We start from the raw sequence: 19,406 nt of genomic DNA on the forward strand, positions 1-19,406 counted from the left end.
TAAAATCAATACATAGCAATATAAACATGTTATTTACAGATACCATCAACAATACTAAATAAATCAATTAAAAGACGTGAAAATGGTTGAGTTTGGGAAACAGAAATCGTGGAGGGCTTAGGGTTTTCATAACAGCCTTGTAAAATCTACTTGATCTTCATGTGGCTTTGATAAAAATAAAAACTAAATGCTTTAAAGTTGAATAGCACACCATAGTAAATATCTATAGTGCCTGATAGAAGTTTAGCACCCTTAATATATGACAGCTTCTTACATTTCTAACATCTGTATCTCACAGATAATATGAGTGTGCAGTTTACCTGGTAAAATATATAAGTGGAGAATAAACACACGAACATATTATTTATAAGCAAAGAAATACAAATTCAAACTAGGACTTTATTTGTATTTATTTGTCTATCAACTTGGTAAATATTTAAAAGTAATATATCACTGCAGATACCAAAAATGGAAACTTTCATACAATGTTGATAAGCATGTACAATAATTGGTCCAGACTTTGTGAGGAAAAATTTAGTAATTACTATACAACTCTTAAAAATAGGCATACATTTTGATCTAATAACTTCATTTCTGCAAATTCATTCTTAGGTAGTTATTTAAAAAGTGCATAAAGTATTAAATACAAGGAAGTTTATCAAAGCCACGTTTATAATAATGAAAATTGGATACAACCTAAACTTCTGCATCAGGGTGCTGATTAATTATGAAACAACAAAATTTCAAAGGGCTGACCAAAAATATTATTGAAACAGTTTCAGTTATGTATTACATTCATCCTATAATAAGTGCAGAAGTAATTCACAAAATGGTATATACCATATGATCTCATATTTTTAAATACCTGTGTGCATGCTCACGTGCATACACACACATGCGACTCCTAGGAAAGAGAACAGAAATGGTTGCTATCTCTAGAAGTTACTTTGTAACGGCCTTTCATTGGTCCCCAAATTGTGTCCTCTTAAGTAGGTGAAGTGTGAAGACCTTAAATAGACAGTGTTCTTGGAAATTGCAAATAATGATGTAGGAATGTTGAACTCTGTGACATTTCCGAAACATGAGCATGTGAGTGGCTTCAGCCTACACAGATGAAGGACTGATGCGTTTAGTTGTGTGCTGGTCACTTGGCCCCCAGATGCTTAACCTCTATTATTATGTACGGTGGCCATAACTAACTGGTGGCTTGGTCAAAGAGAGGTGGCCAATAACCAGCTCTGCAGAGCAGCTGGGAGACACAGTTGGCCACTGGTGCCACTGCTGGGCCTGCTGACCTGAGACTTGCTGGCCTGTGGTGAAACTCTGCCCTCTTCTTAGACAGGGGATACCACAGGTTGGTGGACTGGTGAAAACTACTGTATTAAGCTTAGAAGCCCTCTTTACCTGGAGATCTGTCCCTTTCTTCCCTCAGGAATAAAGGAGATGATGTAACAACTTGCTGGTTTTACTTGTACCTTGTGAATCTGTTTTTTGCTTCTAATCTCATGTGTGGATGTGGAAATTCAGATCTTTAAAAAAGGGCAGAGGATAATGCACAAAAGGCAGACTGTCTGGGTTACACTTCTGGTGACGCCACTTACATGTCCTCTTTCCTGGGTGAGAAACATAATTTTTCTGTACCCTGGAGTTCCATCTGTAAGCAGGGCCAGTAACAGTAGGCACCTGCTGGGCTGTTTGTGAAGACGTGAGAGTTTAGAATAGTACCTGGTACACAGCACTACATATGCCACAGCTACAAAACAGATTTTGGTTGTCAGCTTTTTACAAACAGACTTGGTGACAACCTTCCTTGGCAGGCCTGACTGACTGCGAACAGTCATGGCTCAGTCTCCCAATCCTTCTCCGGGCAACTGACTGGAGCTGGCCGCAGAGCTGACTTTTATTGAGGAGTCCACTTTGCTTAGAGGACTGAGGCTGGCCACCTGGTGTAGCAGCTATGCCTTGCTGAGTTCTGCTGCATGACACCCGCCCTTGGACATATGAGAACTTCCGGGATACAGGATGGGATTGGGCCACTTCCAGCACATCACTGGCCAGGATTCCAAAAGAAAAGTATCTCACAGCCCCATAGTTAATGCTTGGTGTCCTCTGGATTGGTTTATTGCCTATGAAATCTTCCTTAGAGAAGGGATTAGACCATATAGGCTGCACCAGGCAGCACCCAGCCCACTCCCAGTGCCACCCAAAATCCTGTTACATCTAAGTGACTGACACTATCCCATGTTCCATCTCAGGAAGAACGATGGCTCTAACACTAAAATATGTATGAAAATCAAAGGACTGGGCCTCTCCAGCCAAGTATTTAGGTCTACTGTGGGTGACTCTTGTTGTGCCATGGCTTCCTCAGGACCCGCGTGAACTCTGAGCAGGACAGTAATTCAGAGTAAAATGGACAGGACCCCACAAAGGCCTCCCAGGAGCTGGGACAGTGATCAGGGAGCTGGCTTTTACTCTGGTGGGGGGAAAAGAAAGATGGTCCTGGAGACACGGAACGGAGAAGGAATGCCTCAAGCTGTAGATCTTAGGCCAATTAGGAAGAGGCTGTGTCCCACTAAATATTCTCAGGGAGTCCTCTGGGAGGAATTATATCCTGAAGGCTAAGGACAAAACCCACCCCCAGGCCAGTTCCCCAGGTGGTCAAAGATTCAAACCCCAACGACAGACCACAGCACCTGGGCCCACCATGCAGCCAGGTACAAGAACTGGGAGGTCCCCCTTCTCAGGTTTCTTTTGAGCTGAAAACCATCTTTCCCTCTGCACTCAGCCTTCTATGTCAGGCCTTAACTTGTAGGAATGTATGAATGGAAATTAACAAGAGAGTTCCATTTCTTTGCCTGGTTTTTCCCCTTCAAGTTGACAACTTCCCTTTCTGTAGCATCTTAATGTTCCACAACATCTGTTTGTAAACCAGACCAGCATCAGCAGGGATGCTAACACGGTCAGGAATAGGATTTCCTAATTAGCAGCTGCTACAGAGTCAGCTGCCGGCCACCCCCTAGTGATTTGGGGGTTTTCAGCTTGCACTGTTTCTCAGCAGTGGAGGTGGAGTGCCCAGCAAGTGTTCCACGTCACCGAAAAGGGCGAGTTCCTCCCTGAGGGCCACTCCACCCCATCCCTCACCACAAGTGTTGCAGACAGCCAAATGTCAAGGGCTGCCAGCTACACACTGGCGTTTCTGGGGCACACAGTTAAAGAACCAGGCCTTTACATTCATGTCCATTCATCTGAGTTTGGATTTCACAAACATCTATTTAATGCTTACCATGTGTTAAATGTTTTCCCGTGTATTATCTAATGGTCATGACAGCTCTGTCAAGTGGGTATTACTATCCTTACACAGTGCATGAGGAAACCGAGGTGGAGAAAATTAAGTGATCGTTCCAGGTCACAGCCTCACCAGCAGCACAGACACGGTCTGAACCTGGGTCTCATTTCATCGTCACATGTCATGCAGTGCCTGGGTGCCAACCAACAGAACAGAGCCAAAGAGTCCTGCTGGCCGTCAGACCTCCTCCTTCCACACCACTTCATAGACCATGTCTCTCCCTCAGTGGCACGCAATGGTGCCTATCACATGGGCTTGGGAATCAGACAGATTTGGCTTGGCAACAGCTGCACGTTATTAACCGGAAGACTGAGCAGGAGGACTTCTAAATGAGCTTCTAATGCAGAGATGATTTTTATGCATACTGAAAAGAATGATTATAAAGGAGAGGAGAGCTAGCACGGAGAGCAAGCACGGAGAAATCTGTTTACAAACTGTGAAGTGCAGGGTGAAAATATCCAACAGGCAAATTAAAGATTTAGGGTTAGTGAGGACAGGAGATGGCATGAGGGGAACACTGAGGGCCAAGGTCTGATTCAAGGAAAAGCCTCAATCCAGGGGGAGGCAGAAAGACAGAGTCAAAGTAAAGCAGGGGCTAGCAAAGAGGAAGCTGAAGCCGACAGGCTGCAGAGGCGGCCACGGACACCGGCCTGCAGAAAGGCCATGGCCGAGGCAGGGAAGGCCTCAGCCTTCACATGGTTGCTTGGCAGGTAATGGGACGTCACACATTGCCAGGGTTAAAGTTTATAAGAAAAGGTTCTGGACCAATACAGCGTGGATTCCCCAGCCGTGCAAGTCCTGTTCCTGCGTCCTTTGGAGCTTTCCTAGGACCCTGAGCTTCAGGAGCCTCCTTAGGACCCTGGGCTTGGCGCTTTGTCCTGCACCGTTGTGTATTCCAGCGGTAGATCCTTACACCTATGAGAGTGGATTTCGCTGCAACTTTTAGAGATTTTCCAAAAATGTAATTGTTCATCCAGAGAATGGAGAAAAAGCCTTTAAAAAGTAAGGACAGACTTTTTAGTGCCTCCCGTTTTGGTTGCCTTTCAGGATGATGGCTGGCTGTAGACTGAAGAGAAGCAGAACACTCCTCACAGGTGCTTCCAGGAGAATAAAGTTGTGTCGCTATTCTCAGAGACCCAACTAAGAAATTTCATACTTTTTCTAATCCATAAATCATTCTTTTACAGGATATTTAAGGGGACCTCATTATCTTTTTAGATCCTGACATTCTGAGGACGAAGCAGAAGGTAATGTTTGCCCTCTTTCAGAAGACAAGACAGGCTCAGCCTGATCACATCAATCCAGAAACAGGTGGCAAAGCAGAACTAGAACTCAGCTCTTGGGTTTTTGGTGCCTTTTTCAAGTAACCACACTCAGATGGAAGCCAGTGAGGATGGAGCGCAGCCAGCTCTTCCTAAAATACTCCCGGTTGTGTGGGGCCCTTCACCAGCCAGCTGCTCTGTGCCGTTCATTCTTGCCAAAGCTGGCTGGACTGCTCCAGATCCCCCTTACCCTCTCCAAGGGTGACACCACCTTTAGAACCTATAGCAACCAACCAGTCTGACCCTGAGATGACAGGACTGACGCTAACAGGATAAATAACAGTTCCAAATCCACCATACAGCCTGTAAGTAGCATGTGGGAATTCAAAAAATATTTTCCTTGACATCCATTAGGATGCTATTGTCAAAAAAGAAAAAGGGAGAACAGCAAGGGCTGATGGTGAAGTGGAGAAGCTGGAAACTTCACACACTGCTGGTAAGAATGTAAAATGGTACAGTCATCACAGGAACGGCATGGCAGTACCTCACCTTAAACACACGAGTCCGAATTTCACTTCTGAGTTTCAAAGAAAGTGAAAGCAAAGGCCCAAACCCATATTGATATATCCAAATACACAGCAGCATTATTTACCACAGCCAAAAGATGAAGGCAAACTTTCAAGCAGATGAACAGATAACAGACATATTTACATACAACTTGATCATATACCCTTAAAAATAAGCGAAATTCTAACACAGGGTACAGCACGGGGCAAACACTGAAGATGTAAGTGAAATAAGCTTGATACAGAAGTATGATACTAGTATAGAATACTAGTATTATTATAAGATTCCACTTATATGAAGTACAACATCAGAGACAGAAAACAGGACAGTGATTCCAGAGGTTAGAGGCAGGGAGGAATGGGGACTTCCTACTTTAAAGAGTTTGTATAGAGGATGATAAATTTCTAGAAATGGATGGTGGTGATGGCTGTAACACTGTGATTATACTCAAGACTGCAGCGTTGTACGTTTAAAGATGGTTCAGATGGTAAAGGTAATGTTATGTGCTATTTGCCATGATGTATGAGTAGTGTTATTACAGAAAAAGACATCCTCTTCATCCCCCTGGACACTTATCCCTGCTTTCCTGCCACTTCTTGGACAATTCTGGAAGCTCTTTTTCATGAATGACTTCATGAGTACCATCCAACAGAAAGGCAGGCTTGCACTCCCATTCAGCTTCTGGTTCTCCCTTAAAGTCAAAATGACTGTGAAACTATCTGGATACAGAACACTGAGGCAGCTATAATAGCACAACTAAAGACAGTAACAAAAGAAGACTTCCAGAACTACTTCAGAAAGTGTCAAAAATGATGGGGTAAGTGTCGGCCTGGAGGGGAAGCTTCCAGCAGAATCAAAAGCAACCTGTCTCTTACTGCAATAAATCTTTTAAAGTTTAAATATCCACTGTATTTTTTAATCACACTGTGTGTGTGCAAAGATGAGTTAGATATGGAATTTGCCTCAAGGAACTGATTGCTTCCAGGTAGCTGAAGCAAGAAAATCATTCCCTCTGAAGCCTCTGAGTGTGAGAAGTGGCCCAGAAAGGCAAAGCCCGTTGTGAGGCACAGTTTGCAAGGCACAGGCGGAGAGTGCAAGCCCATGCTTCCTCCAGGGCCGCCTCCAGACAGCAGGGCCTTTCTCAGGCAGAAGCCTCGCAGCCTTCCCCAGCAACCTGGAAGTGACTGGAATTCAGGCCGATGGCCGGCACTGGGATATTCTGGGACAGGCAGAACCTTGGGGCACAGGGAGAAAGTGGTTGTAACCTCCCCAGAAAAGCAGCCGCCTACTCGGCTGAGCCACCCCAGGCTGTGTTTTGAAATGCTGCTGCGGATGTAATGATTTTGGGTGGAGGACCTTTAGGAGCCAAATGAGTTTGTGTGAACAAAAGATTCAGCCCTAGATCTAAACTGTCCAGGGCTCTCTGGGAGTTTCGTTTCCTTCCTCATTCTTACCCTAAAAGGAGCAGCCCTAAGAAAAACTACACACACTGTGAAGTGTTTGGACTTGAGGTCTGATGATCGGATTTTTAAAAAGCTTCCCTTTCAACAGCCTCTAGTGATAAAAAGGGTAGCCGTTATGAGGCAGATTGTCATCCCTCCCTGCGAGGGAGCTGGCTTTTGTTCACAGGAGAGCAGCCTGTACTCTCTGGGGAGAATCAGGTCTGCAGGACTGAGGCAAGGGGGTGACCCTGGGCAGGGGCCAAAGGACACTGAGGCTGCATCTGGGCTCAACCTTACAGAAACAGAACCAGCCCTGTGCGGCCTCCATGCTAAGGAGGAATGCGACCTCCCCAGGATGGAGGAAAAGATGAAGGACCTGGATGAGTGCAAACTCTGCTTTAAAAATAATCTCAGGGCTGGGGGTATAGCTCAGTGGCATAGTGCCTGCCTGGCAAGTGCAAGGCCCTGAATTCGATTGCCAGTACCCCTCCCATAAGTAAGTAAAAATAAAATAATCTGTTCTGATTATTTGGGTGTTCTTGGGTTCCCCCTCCTTAAGAAAAAGCCATTGGGGTGAAGCTCAGCAGAGTCCCACTCAGTTCAGTGAATGCACAGGCTGTCTGTGGCAGGGATGTACGCCTTGTTTTCAGGGAGCACCTAACTTTCTGCCTCTACTTTCCTTGTCCCTCTCTATCTATGAAAAATAAACACCCAACAGTGGCCAAAGAGGGGGTTCCTCAGCGAAGTAAATGCTTCGAGAAAGAAGCCGAGGCCGCAGCCCCCAGTCCTGGCTGGCTGGTGAGGGGCGCAGGCCGGGTCTCCCTGCTCCTGTGTCCTCACACCGGGAGAGGAAGCCAGGGCAGGGCTCCACCAACCCACCAACGGAGCCCCCGACAGGTTAGTGAAACAATAAAAAGGCAAGGAAAAACATCCTGGCTGTGAGGGGAGGGTGAGGGGGAAGGAAAGGGGCGGAGGAAGGGGAGGGGAGGGCAGGGGAGGAAGGGCCTGCACAGGGCCAGCTCGGGCTTCAAACAGCTACACAGAGCTGGCGCTGGTGGCTGACTGTAAGTTCTACAGTTAATTTATTCTGCAGACCCTGTGAAGTGGCCCAGGACTGAAAGGAAATTATAGAAACACTGTTTGTCTGAACCGTTTATGACTGTTGAAAACTGGACAGTGGAATGATACTTCAGTACAAAGAGCTCAGGGGAAAGGGAGGGGAGCCCGGTGCCAGAGCTCTCTGAGGAGGGGCAGGGAGGGGACAGTCCACTGAAGAGACACAAGCAGTTTGCCAATGCGATATTTAATGCAGATTGGGATACCTGATACTCTATTCAAATATAAGCAATATTACAAAAATCAGTTGTATATGATAGACAGTTAAGAGGAAGGAGAAAGGCTGAAAAGATAAACAGAAAGAAATTTACAAAAGGAGGAAGAAGAAGGTAGGAAATATATTTTTTAAAAAGATATGCCTGGGAGACATAGTTCAGTGCTTGCCTAGTATGTGAGTCAGGCCATGGGTTCGATCTCCGATACCACACACACACACACACACACACACACACACACACACAAAGGTATGTCAAGGCAGGGTAATAACAACATGACAGGATATACTACAATACAATGCAATAATAACCGACATGGCGTGTGCCAGCCACAGCAGCATTTGGCATAAATGGTCTCAGCTCATCCTCATGGCAGGATTAAGGGGCACCTCCTGTCAAGGTAATCTCATTGCCAATAAGAAAACTCAGATCTAGTAAGATTGAGTAACTTGCCCAAAGTTACACAGCAAATAGTAAAACTGGACCCAAACTCAGTTCCGCCGATTCAAAAGAAAATCCAACTTTTAAAAGACAGAAGAATGCATCAAGAATGAACGATAAGAAAGAGCAAAACTAAGACAGAGAACTACAAAAAAACAGGAAAGGTACTGACAGCAAAACCCAGAAAGGACAGGGCTGAGTTTCCTCCCGGTGGGCTCCAGCCCCGCACTGCACTTCTGTGATACAAATGGGGACGGCACACCCTGATGTCCCACGTGGTCACCTGTCCAGCAGAGTTCAGTACTGGTGGGATTTAGCAGAAAAGAAGAGACTGATGACTGCAGTATACATGCGTAAGAACAGACGAGAGATGGCAGCAAGAGACAAAGGCGGCCCGATCTGAGTGGTGAGTGGGAGATTAAAGCAAAGAGACAGCAGGTGGTGGGGAAAGGGGAGCGTGCTTGTCTATAATTATTATCCGTCCGTTTAAAGTGAAGCGTCATACACACCTGTGAGAGAATGTCTGGCAGACAGTTGGAGGGATGGACCTAGACTGCTGATGGGAAGAAAACTTATCCTGGCAGTCACTCACGCAAAGAAAACGGGGAGCTGCACTGACTTTGCTCCCCGCCTCTGTCCTACAGCCTTTCCTACCTAGAATGTGCCACTTTCTGCTCCCTGCCCCGTGGCCTTCTGGCATAATCTGATTTGTCTCTCACAACCACCTCAGAGTAGCACCTCCAAAAAGCCTTCCCCAAGGACAACGCTCTCTCTCTGGCCCCTGTGTTATCTTGTTAGAGGGTTCTGATTCTCATGCTGCAGCACGGGTGTCCACCTGGTCTAGGGAGCACTGCAGAGGCCCACACGCAGCCTCTGATCACGTTCCTGCGTCTCTTCCAAGCAGCTGTGGCTCGCAGACAGTGCTGCACTAATGGTCACTGCACTGAGTTGGCCGCAGTGGGACTGCGAGGAACATCCCACTTGGTGGGAGAGAAGAGATAGGAGGGAATTAAAAAATGGCAGCCAGGGGCTGGGGATTTAGCTCAGCGGCATAAGCGCTTGCCTTGCAAGCAGGCAGTCGTGAGTTCCATCCCTGGTACCAATAAAAAGGAAAAAGACAAAAAAAAAAAAAAAAAAATGGCAGCCAGAGAACGACAAAAAGACAAAGAGATGGACTGGAAGGGGCCTCTAAGATTTGCTAGAAATGTTCATGTTCTCCGCCTCCTCTCCAAGTTCCTGTTCATCCTTCCATGACTACTTTCTTCATGAAGCCCCACCTCATGTAGAGTAATAATGCCTGGCTTGTTCCCAGGACACATCAGTGACTAACAGGAACGTCACACGCACGTTTACAAAGAGCATGTCCATGTGGATTAATTCATTCCATCCTTATTATAACACTACAACAGCAACAGAACTAGTTCATGTTTGCTATTTTACAGATACAGAAGTGCTACAGAGATGAAAGTATGTGTCCCGGCTCACAGTAACCACTTGCTGAGTCTACAGCTGTGCTTTCAGCCGTGATTGGATTTGCTCTTCCTCAGAGTGTTGTTAGCAGCAGGACAGACACCGTTCTCCCATTGAGGTGTGAGGAAATGGAGATCTGGAGATGCAGTGGAGCTGTCCCATGCCCACAGCTAACAAGTAGAAGGAAGGGGTTAAGCCCACAAGTGCTCTGTAGCAGAGCTCCTGAGCCACTGCTGCCTTCTGTCTTAACTCTGCCGGTGGCTCCTGTCAGCAGCACTCCATTACCACAAAGCTTGGCTGCACCATAAATCATTCCTAACAAGCCACAGGAATTCACCTACCCGAGTAAGTACGATCCTCTTCAAAGAGGTCCCATTAGGACAATACTTACTCCAAGGATTCTGTGACTGTTCCAAGCCATTTTGTAAAATTTGCTGATTTCTTAAGCCTGCAGAATATTCTCTTGACCTTCATGAACAAAGGCAAATTTTCATCCCCTGAAAATGGATTTCGATTATTTTGGAAACAGACAAAAATTCAAAGCCCAATGTAATGAATGATGCAGAAGATAGAGACAAGGGATCCATTTTGGGTCCAGGAGAGGTCGGACTGCAAAGCCACACCAGTGATGGATGCCAGTTCCTTCGAACACTTTTGAAGTGCATGTTGATACCCCGCAAAGGTTCTGGTCTGAGGGAAAATACTCCCTGACCACATCTAGGTCTGAGTGATTTTTTTAATGCAAATGGCTATTACTCTGTAGCCACACCGTATACACTTTTTGCTTCACTCTTACTGCTTTGTATGTGTTCACTTGGTTTCAGATGATCAGAGGTGAGTGCTGTCACACTTAGTTTCTCTGATTTCAAATCTTCAAATCTGCCTCTTCTTGCTCTATGTGTAAAGCTAAGGATGGTGAGTTCAAGGAATACCAAGGGACAAAGTGGGCAAGACTCCAGGGAAGAGGAGGACCACGTCACAGAGGTCCCCGAAAGATGCTCTTGAGCTGTCCAGTTCGGAAGTTGTCCCATCACCAATGAAGAGAGTTGTCGTCAATGCCATGACCAATAAAAGAAAGCACTGGTTAAGAGAGCAGCAGCACAGCCCTAAAGTTAATGAGTTTTGGCGCGGAGGCTCCAAGCAGTCTGCTTTACAGGGGTTAGACAGCACACTCTCTGGGCATCTGTGAATAGTCCATTTGACAGATGAGAAACTGAAGGCAAAGAGGGGCTCAATGCCCTACGGAAAGTCCCACTGCTGTCGAATGGCTGTGTTGATGTTGAACTGCGGCTGTTTGATCCCCAAGCCAAGGTCTGTGACTGCAAAGCCAGCATCCACAATCTGGTAAAAGATGACCCCCACCCCCAAATTTTCACCACATGACAGAAAGAAATATCACAGTGGCCCAGAGGCTATAAAAGTACAACTCATCCCCAAATTAAAGCTCTTTCACCTCTTCCTAATACAGTTACTCAGGAAGGGAAATGGTTTTCGCTACAGGCCTAACATGACACGCACTAATCACGGCCCTGCCCACGAAACCACAGGGTGCCTCTCTCCGGGACCCCTGATGCTCCTTCCGCCAATCTGACTGCTTCAGGTCCAAGAACGGAATTGGTCCCTAGCCTTCACCTGCCAGCCTAGAGACAGGAAGGAGGAATGTGTCGACTTAACAGAAGCAACACTGTCACCGGCTCCTTCCTCACACAGAAATGGGAGGTCAGAGCCTCTCTTAGGTCCTCTCTGCAAACCCAGAGACTTGCCTGCCTGCCTGCCATGCCATCCAACCCCAGCATCTTCCTCAGAGACTTTATAAAACAGGAAACTTAGCACAGCTTCATGAAGTTCAAGAGCTAAAATGCAAAGCAAAAGGTGTGTGCCCCCTTTTCACAGGCCCCCTGCTTTCCAATCCTAAAGCAAGGCAACTGTGGCCTGCCTCGGCCATGTGCCTGGCTGTCCCCTCGCTGACAGGCTCTTCCTGCTACAGGGACGGGGACACCTTATGCCAGATCTCTAAGAAGGAATTCATTTTGACACAGGTGTGCACAGGTGTGTGCAACGAGTGTGGAACAGAGCAAGAGGAGGCCGCAGAGGCGGCAGGGTCAGACCTATAAACTTCATATTCCAAAAAGGAGAGCCGGATTTTCATTCTAAGTACAATGCAAAGCTCTTGGAGGACTTTTAAGCCTGAGCAGGAAGTGACCTGAATTACATTTTAAGAAGATAACTCTGGCTTCTGTGTGCACTGCCTAGAAAAAGAGCACAAGAATGGCAGAAGTAGAACAGAAAAGAGCAGTGGAAATGAAAGGGCCAACGCATGGCACTACTTCAGAAACAGAATCAACTAGAACTGGGGCCCCACCCTCACCCCTAAAAAAGGACACTGGGGGAGGAGAGGAGAAGAATGGAGGGTGACCCCTGGGCTCCGGATTAAGTAACCAGGTGAGTGGTGTTGCCAATGCCTGGCATGGAAGAAGCTGGGAACCGACAAGTTAGGCCCAAGAATCAAAGGTTCTGGTTCTCTCCGATATCCCTCTGTCATTGGCTGCCGAATTTTACCGCTGGGAGGGAAGCTCCCATCTGCGGTCTGCCATGCTCGGCATATGGAGGGCAGACTCCTGCCTGGCCTCCCGAGGGTCCCTGCTAACCGGCTCAGAATCCAACTCACGTCCTTTCTGCAGGCCTCATCTGCCTATCTCCCGCCCCGGCACTGGCGCCTCTTCCTCCCCACTCAGAGCCGGTTTCTTCTTCCTGGGTGGCTTCGGGGACTGCCAGCCTCCCCAGGCTGAATTTGGCCCTGGCTGCTCTCTGGCTTAGTTCCACATTCTTAAGCTTCTGCACAGTTCTTCCACTGGGACCAGCAGTAGTCTTTACACCAAAAAGCTAACACACACACACACACACACACACACACACACACACACTCACACACACACACACTCACACACAAAAGCTAACACAAAGAGCAAGGTACGCCTCTCCACACCCCATCAGGCATCCTGGCTCAACAGCCTCAAGCCTCCTGCTCTACTGTCTTACGGTTAGCCTTTCATCTCTCCTTCCCGATCTCTGCCACTCCATTTCAGTCCATTCCGTTTTCAGCCTTCTTCACGACATGGGCACAATGCCTCCAGGATTCCACTAGCTACCGTGTAACTACTGGGCTGGAGGGAGGACGGGTCTCTCCCTGGTTCATCTTTATTGGCCTTTGCACCAAACACAAATGAACAATGATGTGGCAAACTACCTGGTCTTTCTTCCAAAGCTGGCACGTGCTCTTCAATGTGGATGCCATGAAACAAACACCTTAATCAGGCCTCTAAAGCCCTCCACAATGAATTCCAGACAGTCATAGTTACCTAGGGCCCAACTTGTACCCTCAAGTCCCCTCCTCCAGGCTTCCAGGCTGTTGATCACCTTCATTTAAAAAGTCTTGGGCCTTCCCTCGAAGCAAGCCCCACTATGCTGATTGCTAAGGCCCTCAACCAGAAGAAAAACCATGCCTTCCCATGAAGCAAGCTCTGTCATGCTGATCAGAAGGAGCCTCACCTAGAAGAGAAGCCACATCTTCCTGTGAGCCAGCTGGTACGCGCCGGCTGAAAAACCAGAAGAGCACCCCACCCACACATTGACTTGCAGGACTCAGGGTTAGATGATAGCAACTGAGGGGATGGGAATAGCACGGTCCTTGTATTGTTTGGTGGACTCTGCGGGCCTGGTGCGGGCGGTCTGGGCATCTACTGGGAGGATGGCAGTGTTCATTTTGTCAACTGTGGGGACAGCCCCCTGTCTTGTTTTTGAAATTCAATGTTTTGTTCCATTTTACTGTTTTATTTTATCTTGTGTCTCCTAACCTGAGACTATTTTGAAGAAAACAATGTACAGTATTGTTGTTTTTGTTTTGTTCCAATTTATTGTTTTGTTTTATTCAATGTTATGTTTTGACTGATCTTATTCTGTTTGGTTTGGTTTGGTTTTGATATGCCTGATGGAATGGACAACTATTATGAAGACACCAAAATATACTATGGTAGCCATTGCTGATTTCCTATTACCCTGCTTTGAAGTTCGGTACCATTTTCACTACTTTGCTTTGATTACTTTTATTGTTTTGTTTTGGTGGGTTTTATTCCCTTTAAAAAAAAAGTTTTGACCTTTTTAACATTTGGGATTCCGCTCATGCCAATAACCTCCTACCTCACCATATACCCATGTCCATGTCACCTCCCAAAGCTAAATCGGCTCCTTCTTCCCCAAGAGGTCTTTCTCTAGTCCTGCACACTGCAGCCATCTCTAACCGCATCATTCCTTTAGTCAGTGTGGCCTTGTGAACACTTTTTCAGTTACTAATCATTAATGCATGGTGTTTGCAATCCAGTAAGATCCTTAGGGACATCACAGATGCACCCACAAACTCGTGTCACCTGGCCCCTCCTCACATGTAGGAGGGTTTCAGCACATATTTCCTGAGTTATAAGTCAGTCACAGGGGACACAGACAGAGACACCCACCCATCTCTAAAGGCAGAAGAGACAGGCTAGAAACATCTTCACTTCTGCCTATACAAGATGAATATTAAGTAGACAATACAGACACTAAAAAGAAAGTGACTTTAACAGCAGTGGCTCTCAGGATCTCTCCTACTGAATAGTACTCATGACAACTAGTAACTGCCTTTTATCAGCTGCTGCCCAAGTTCCCAGGAAGAAAATCCACTAAGAAATGCCACAGTTCATTTCAGTTTGGATCATAATCAATGGTGCTTTCGCTCCCATCCGTAACCTATGGACTAGCATATAAGTAGAGCATAAATCACAATCTACATAAAATGCCATTTTATACATGTAAAAAGACTTCATGTCTTAACTTGGCCAATTAAAATTTTATAAAGCATTTCTCCACAGTTTGTCCCAATTACCAGTGCCACCTTCTTCCACTTGTGCTTCCCAACCTCCATAAAAAGGCAAGAGCAAGGAAATCTAGGACCACCTCTGCCCCATTTTACAGATGAGAAGACTCTGTGGTGTTGTGGAATGAGCAAATGGATTCGGTCAACTCTGTTTGAAACGCCTCTTCCATTTCCTCTAGACCTAATCTTGCAGACTCCAATTTCTACAACGGGAGGGGAGACAAAAACAGTGCTCACACGGGCTAAGAAATGTGAACGCACCAACCCCACGCAGGCGCTCAAAGGCTAGGGAATAAAAGGGACCAAAACGAGCCTTCTTTCCTCTTGGCCCCCTGCGATCCTTTGGAGAAAGAGGCATTCACTGTAGCCAAGACCACCTGTTCACGACCAAGAGGACACACTGGGCACAGGGAGGCTGCTGAAGGCGGCAGCGAGGACCAAACAAAACCACAGGTGCCATCTGTTCTTTGCTTTCGTCCCGAGTGTCTCTGGACGAGGACAAGTCAACTCCAGGACACTTCCTCAGCCAGCTGGGCAGGCTGCTGGAAAGCAGAGGGATCACTGGGAGGGCAGTGGCTCCTGCCCCAGCTGGCTGTCCAGGGCTGGAAGGCAGTGACCGCCCTGCTGGCATGGTGCACCCTCATCTCCCTCTGCTCACACAGGCGGCCGCGGGCAGAAGTATTGGCTCAGCTAATGCACGTATGTAGAGAGAAGCAATAAACAGGTTATTGCAAAGTTGAAAGGATGTGGCATTTTTTTTCTTCATCCTGCATTGCTGAGGATCAAACCTAGCAAGCATTCTACCACTGAGCTATATATCCCCAGGCCTTTTTGAGACAGGCTCTTGCTAAATTACTTAGACTGACCTCGATTTTGGAACCTTCCTGTCTTATGCCCCCCACAGCTGGGATTACAGGCCTGCACCAAGACTGGGATGTGGCTTTTACACACACACACACACACACACACACACACGCACACTAAGAGACCTTAGTCCCCTACTTGTCCCTCAGTGGCTTTTTGCTTGGGACACCTTCCATCAGAGCAAACAGCCTTGGGGAACCTGGCCCCCCGCTTCACCAGGAGATGGCCACATTCCTCGGGGAAAGCTATTCTCTTTTCTCTGAGGGGCTGCCTCTTGCCCAACCTGGGCTTTCATTGTATCTTGCTGGGTTCTGGCAGCAGTCAAGCAAAATGACGAAGTTGGCCCACAAAGTTAGAGCAATTCAGGCAACAGCTATTTAACAGCTCAGAAGGGGCTGGGCTCAAAGTGCTTCCTTTACTCGAGGGAGCTGCATTTTTCTAAGATTATTATTCCTTGAGCTGGCAGATCAGCCACTCAGCATCATTTCCCCTTTGGGTGGGAAAGTTCTCTTCTCTCTGCATGGATTTTCATTATCATTTCAACCCCCCCCCCCATCTGTGGATCTCATAATTAAAGCATGGCCTATGGATTGAAAAAAAATCAAAGCATATAAATTTAGTACTCATCTTAGAACTGTGGCTCGGAAGCCCCGAGTAGGAGGAAACCACACAGAGAAAGGAAACCTCTGGGTCTCAGCCTGCTTACCACGGCTGGGTGAACACCAGCAGTAAATGCTAGCCGAGCAGCGAGCAGAGTAGCAGGTGGGCGCGAAAGCCTAACAAGGCTCACAAACGGGGCTGACCTCCATGGACTTACACTCCAACCAGGCCCACGCGCCACACGTGGAGTTCAGTTAGTCAACCTTGAACTCCACCAGGAGAAACAGGGCTAGAAACAGCCCACTCAGAGGAAAAGGACAACTCTGGTCCCTGCGGCTGACATAGTCATAGTGGATCTGAAAGGCCAAGCCACGAGGGCCAAGCACTGACCACTGGTATCCCACAGCAGGAAGGGGCTGTGGGAAGTTTCCCAGACTCTGAGACAAAGCGCACTGTTTGTAGGCCTCCAGGCTCCATAGCAGCAGAAGCACCCTTCTGAACACAAGCACGTGCACACAGGGCCAGGGGAACTATCTGTCAGGGTGCTGGCACCCCTGGAGGCCCTTTCAGCCTTGACACCATGCTATGCTACATTGTGAAATACGTGCTAGTACCTAGTGATGTGTGATGGCCACTCCAAACAGGCCAAGGAAGTCCTCAGGGTATCAGAAAACTTGGGCTCACTAAAGTAACCTACGGCTGGTTTTCTTATGTGTTGTGTCTTTGTTTTCTTTAAGTGACACTGTTTGAGCCACGGTGAAAAACAAGTAGAGATCTTGCCTGGCTCTTCAGCCATCTCAGACACCCAAGTCTTCCATCACAATCATCTCCTCAAATGAATCAAGGGGGGATGTGGAGCAAAGACCTGCAGTGTTACCTGCTGTGGCTGTGAGGAAACTTTGGGTTAAAGCCCTAATTCTTACCTTATTTTCCTATAACCCAAGTGCCCCATGATCCCTCCGTCTTCAACACCCACTCTGTGGGATGTGTGGGGATTCCCAGCCAGGGAAGGAAGAGGCCTGTACCAGCCTCCTCCCACCCGGCCCCCCAAGGCAGCATTCCTCTCCTCTCCCGTGGCCACAGCAGACTCTCAGCTACCGATGCCTGCGTGCCAGCCAGAGTACCAGAACATCCGACTTCTGTTCCGGGATGTCCCCTCTGAAATGTCACCAAATACCATGCAGTGTCACTCAGTTACTTTTCTACTGCAAAAGTCAGGCAGTGTTCTCTTTCACCTTCTTCATTCCCTGCACTGAAAATTTTTAACAAAACAATGTTAAAAATCTAAAAGTCAGGGCCAGGGATTTAGCTCAGTGGCATAAGCATCTCAGAGTGTGAGGTCAGGAGTTCAATCTCTGATACAAAAAAAAAGAAATCTAAAATCAGAGTCACTGCAGGATCCGTCTCTCATACATCTTTTGAAGTTTCTTTCTCCTCTCCCTTCTTTACTGTTCCTCAGTTTCTCAAAATTAGGCCAGTGGCTTAGACATTCACAAAGACAAGACAGTTTGCAAGGGTGGGAGCATGGCTGAATATGGGGTTGAGGTTTTCCTGGGGGGAAAAAAAGCTTTTTCTTATTTTATCGCAGGAAACACTCCTAGGCTGGGTCAAGAACACTAATTCAAATACCAGAAAAAAAAAAATATATGATAGTAGAAATTCAGCCCAATCGAAATTCAGGGAGACGAATCTTCATCTAAACTCTACATCAGTGTCTGTGTAGAGGAACCAGGTCTCTCCAGGACGTCCTGAGTGTACGCCCTGTGTCTCTGACAAGGCGCAGGGGACACCACCACGCCGCTGACTTTGTTCACAGCACTTTCCATTATGTTTACTTTCGTTTTGTCACATCATCGCTGGGAGGGTGGGAGGAACAGGGGCCATCACTTCCATTTTACAGATGGAGAAACTAAACCAAAGGAGAGGACATTCCCTGGGCCACAGCTGCATTACGGTTAGAATTGGCATTTTGTTTAAGGCCAGCGAAAGGAGCCAGAGAGAAAGGCACAGGGAGAGGGGTCAGTTCCTCTCTGCCTGGCCCTCGGGGCCGCTGAAGGAGTAGCTCGCAGGGGCGGGCAGGGAAGGAAAGGTTCAGGGGCGGCGCTGGGCCGTCTGCTCCGAGAGGCTCAAGCTCTCCCGGCTCTTCCCCAAGTTCCTCCACTTTTTAGGGTTGAACCAGGAGATCATGCGGTTTCAAACTACATCCTTTGTCCTTTTCACATCCTCAGCTCCAGGACCTTTTAAGAATCCGTTATTTATACTGGAAAGCCCGGCTCTCTAACCGGGGAAGCCAATTCTGTGTCTATTGGGAGGAAGGAAAAGAAGAATTGGGGAGCCGGGGCCGGAAGTTATCACCCCCAGGTGGAGAGGAGCTGCGGCGTCTCTCGCTTTCTTTTTCTCGAAGGGAGCGGGCGGCGGTGGAGACACGGGGTGCCAAGGGACAGCCAAGTTCTCTCTCAGAGCTGGGGGCACCGCGCGACGGTCACACCCCCAGCCCGCCTCCGGGCGCGCGTCCCTCCCTCCGGCCCGCCCTCGGGGTCCCGCTCGCCGCTCGGCGGGGTCTCGGGTGCGGAGGGGCCCGGGCCGGGCGCAGCCCCGGGACGCGCCCGCACCGCCCGCTCTCACTCACCCGCGCTCGCGCCTCGGGGGAGCCGGCCGGAGCGGCCGCGCCGGGGCGCGTGGCTGGGGCCGGGGCTGGCGGGCGGCGGCGGCAGCAGCAGCAGCAGCAGCAGCAGCAGCAGCAGCGGGAGCGGCGGGAGCGGCGGCGGCCAGCGCGCGGCGCGCGGCGAGGCCATGCTGGCGGGGCCGCCCGCGCTCACATGCCCGGCGCGGGGCGCTGCGGAGCGGGCCGGGCGCGGCGGGGCCGCAGCGAGCGCTCGGAGCCTGCGAGCGCGCTCCCCGCCTCAAAAGTTGTGGGCGCGGCGGGCGGAGGGGCGGAGGGGCGGTCGCGGCGGGCCGCGCTCCGGAGCCGGCGGGTGGCTGGCGGCTCCTCCCGGCTGACATCACCGCCCCGCGCGGCGGGCCGGGGCGGGGGCGGGGGCGGGGAGCGGGCGGGGGGCGCCGGCGCGGGCGGGGCGGGGCGGGGCGGGGCGCTGCGGCCACGCGCACACGCCTCGGAGCACCGCTTTGCCTGCGGGAGTCAAACGAGGAAACCCGGGCTTCGCCAACAAGACA

General features: G+C 48.7%; 1 protein-coding gene across 2 annotated transcripts in view; it reads right to left on the bottom strand.

Annotated features, from left to right (window-relative positions):
* The window catches only part of Heg1 (heart development protein with EGF like domains 1), a 79,184-nt gene extending 60,050 nt beyond the window's left edge, over positions 1–19,134 (bottom strand). For both annotated transcript variants that reach the window (XR_010039461.1, XM_013146267.2), the window contains exon 1: positions 18,862–19,134. Coding sequence is in view for 1 of the 2 variants with exons in the window: in XM_013146267.2 (XP_013001721.2) it covers positions 18,862–19,027 (166 nt within the window). In the remaining variant the exon portion in view is untranslated. The remainder of the gene's footprint in view (positions 1–18,861) is intronic.
* Positions 19,135–19,406: the final 272 nt, after the last annotated feature.

Source organism: Cavia porcellus, unplaced genomic scaffold (assembly GCF_034190915.1).
Source record: "Cavia porcellus strain 051 isolate PalLab524CR breed Dunkin Hartley unplaced genomic scaffold, mCavPor4.1 scaffold_15, whole genome shotgun sequence".
In the NCBI taxonomy this organism is placed as follows: domain Eukaryota; kingdom Metazoa; phylum Chordata; class Mammalia; order Rodentia; family Caviidae; genus Cavia; species Cavia porcellus.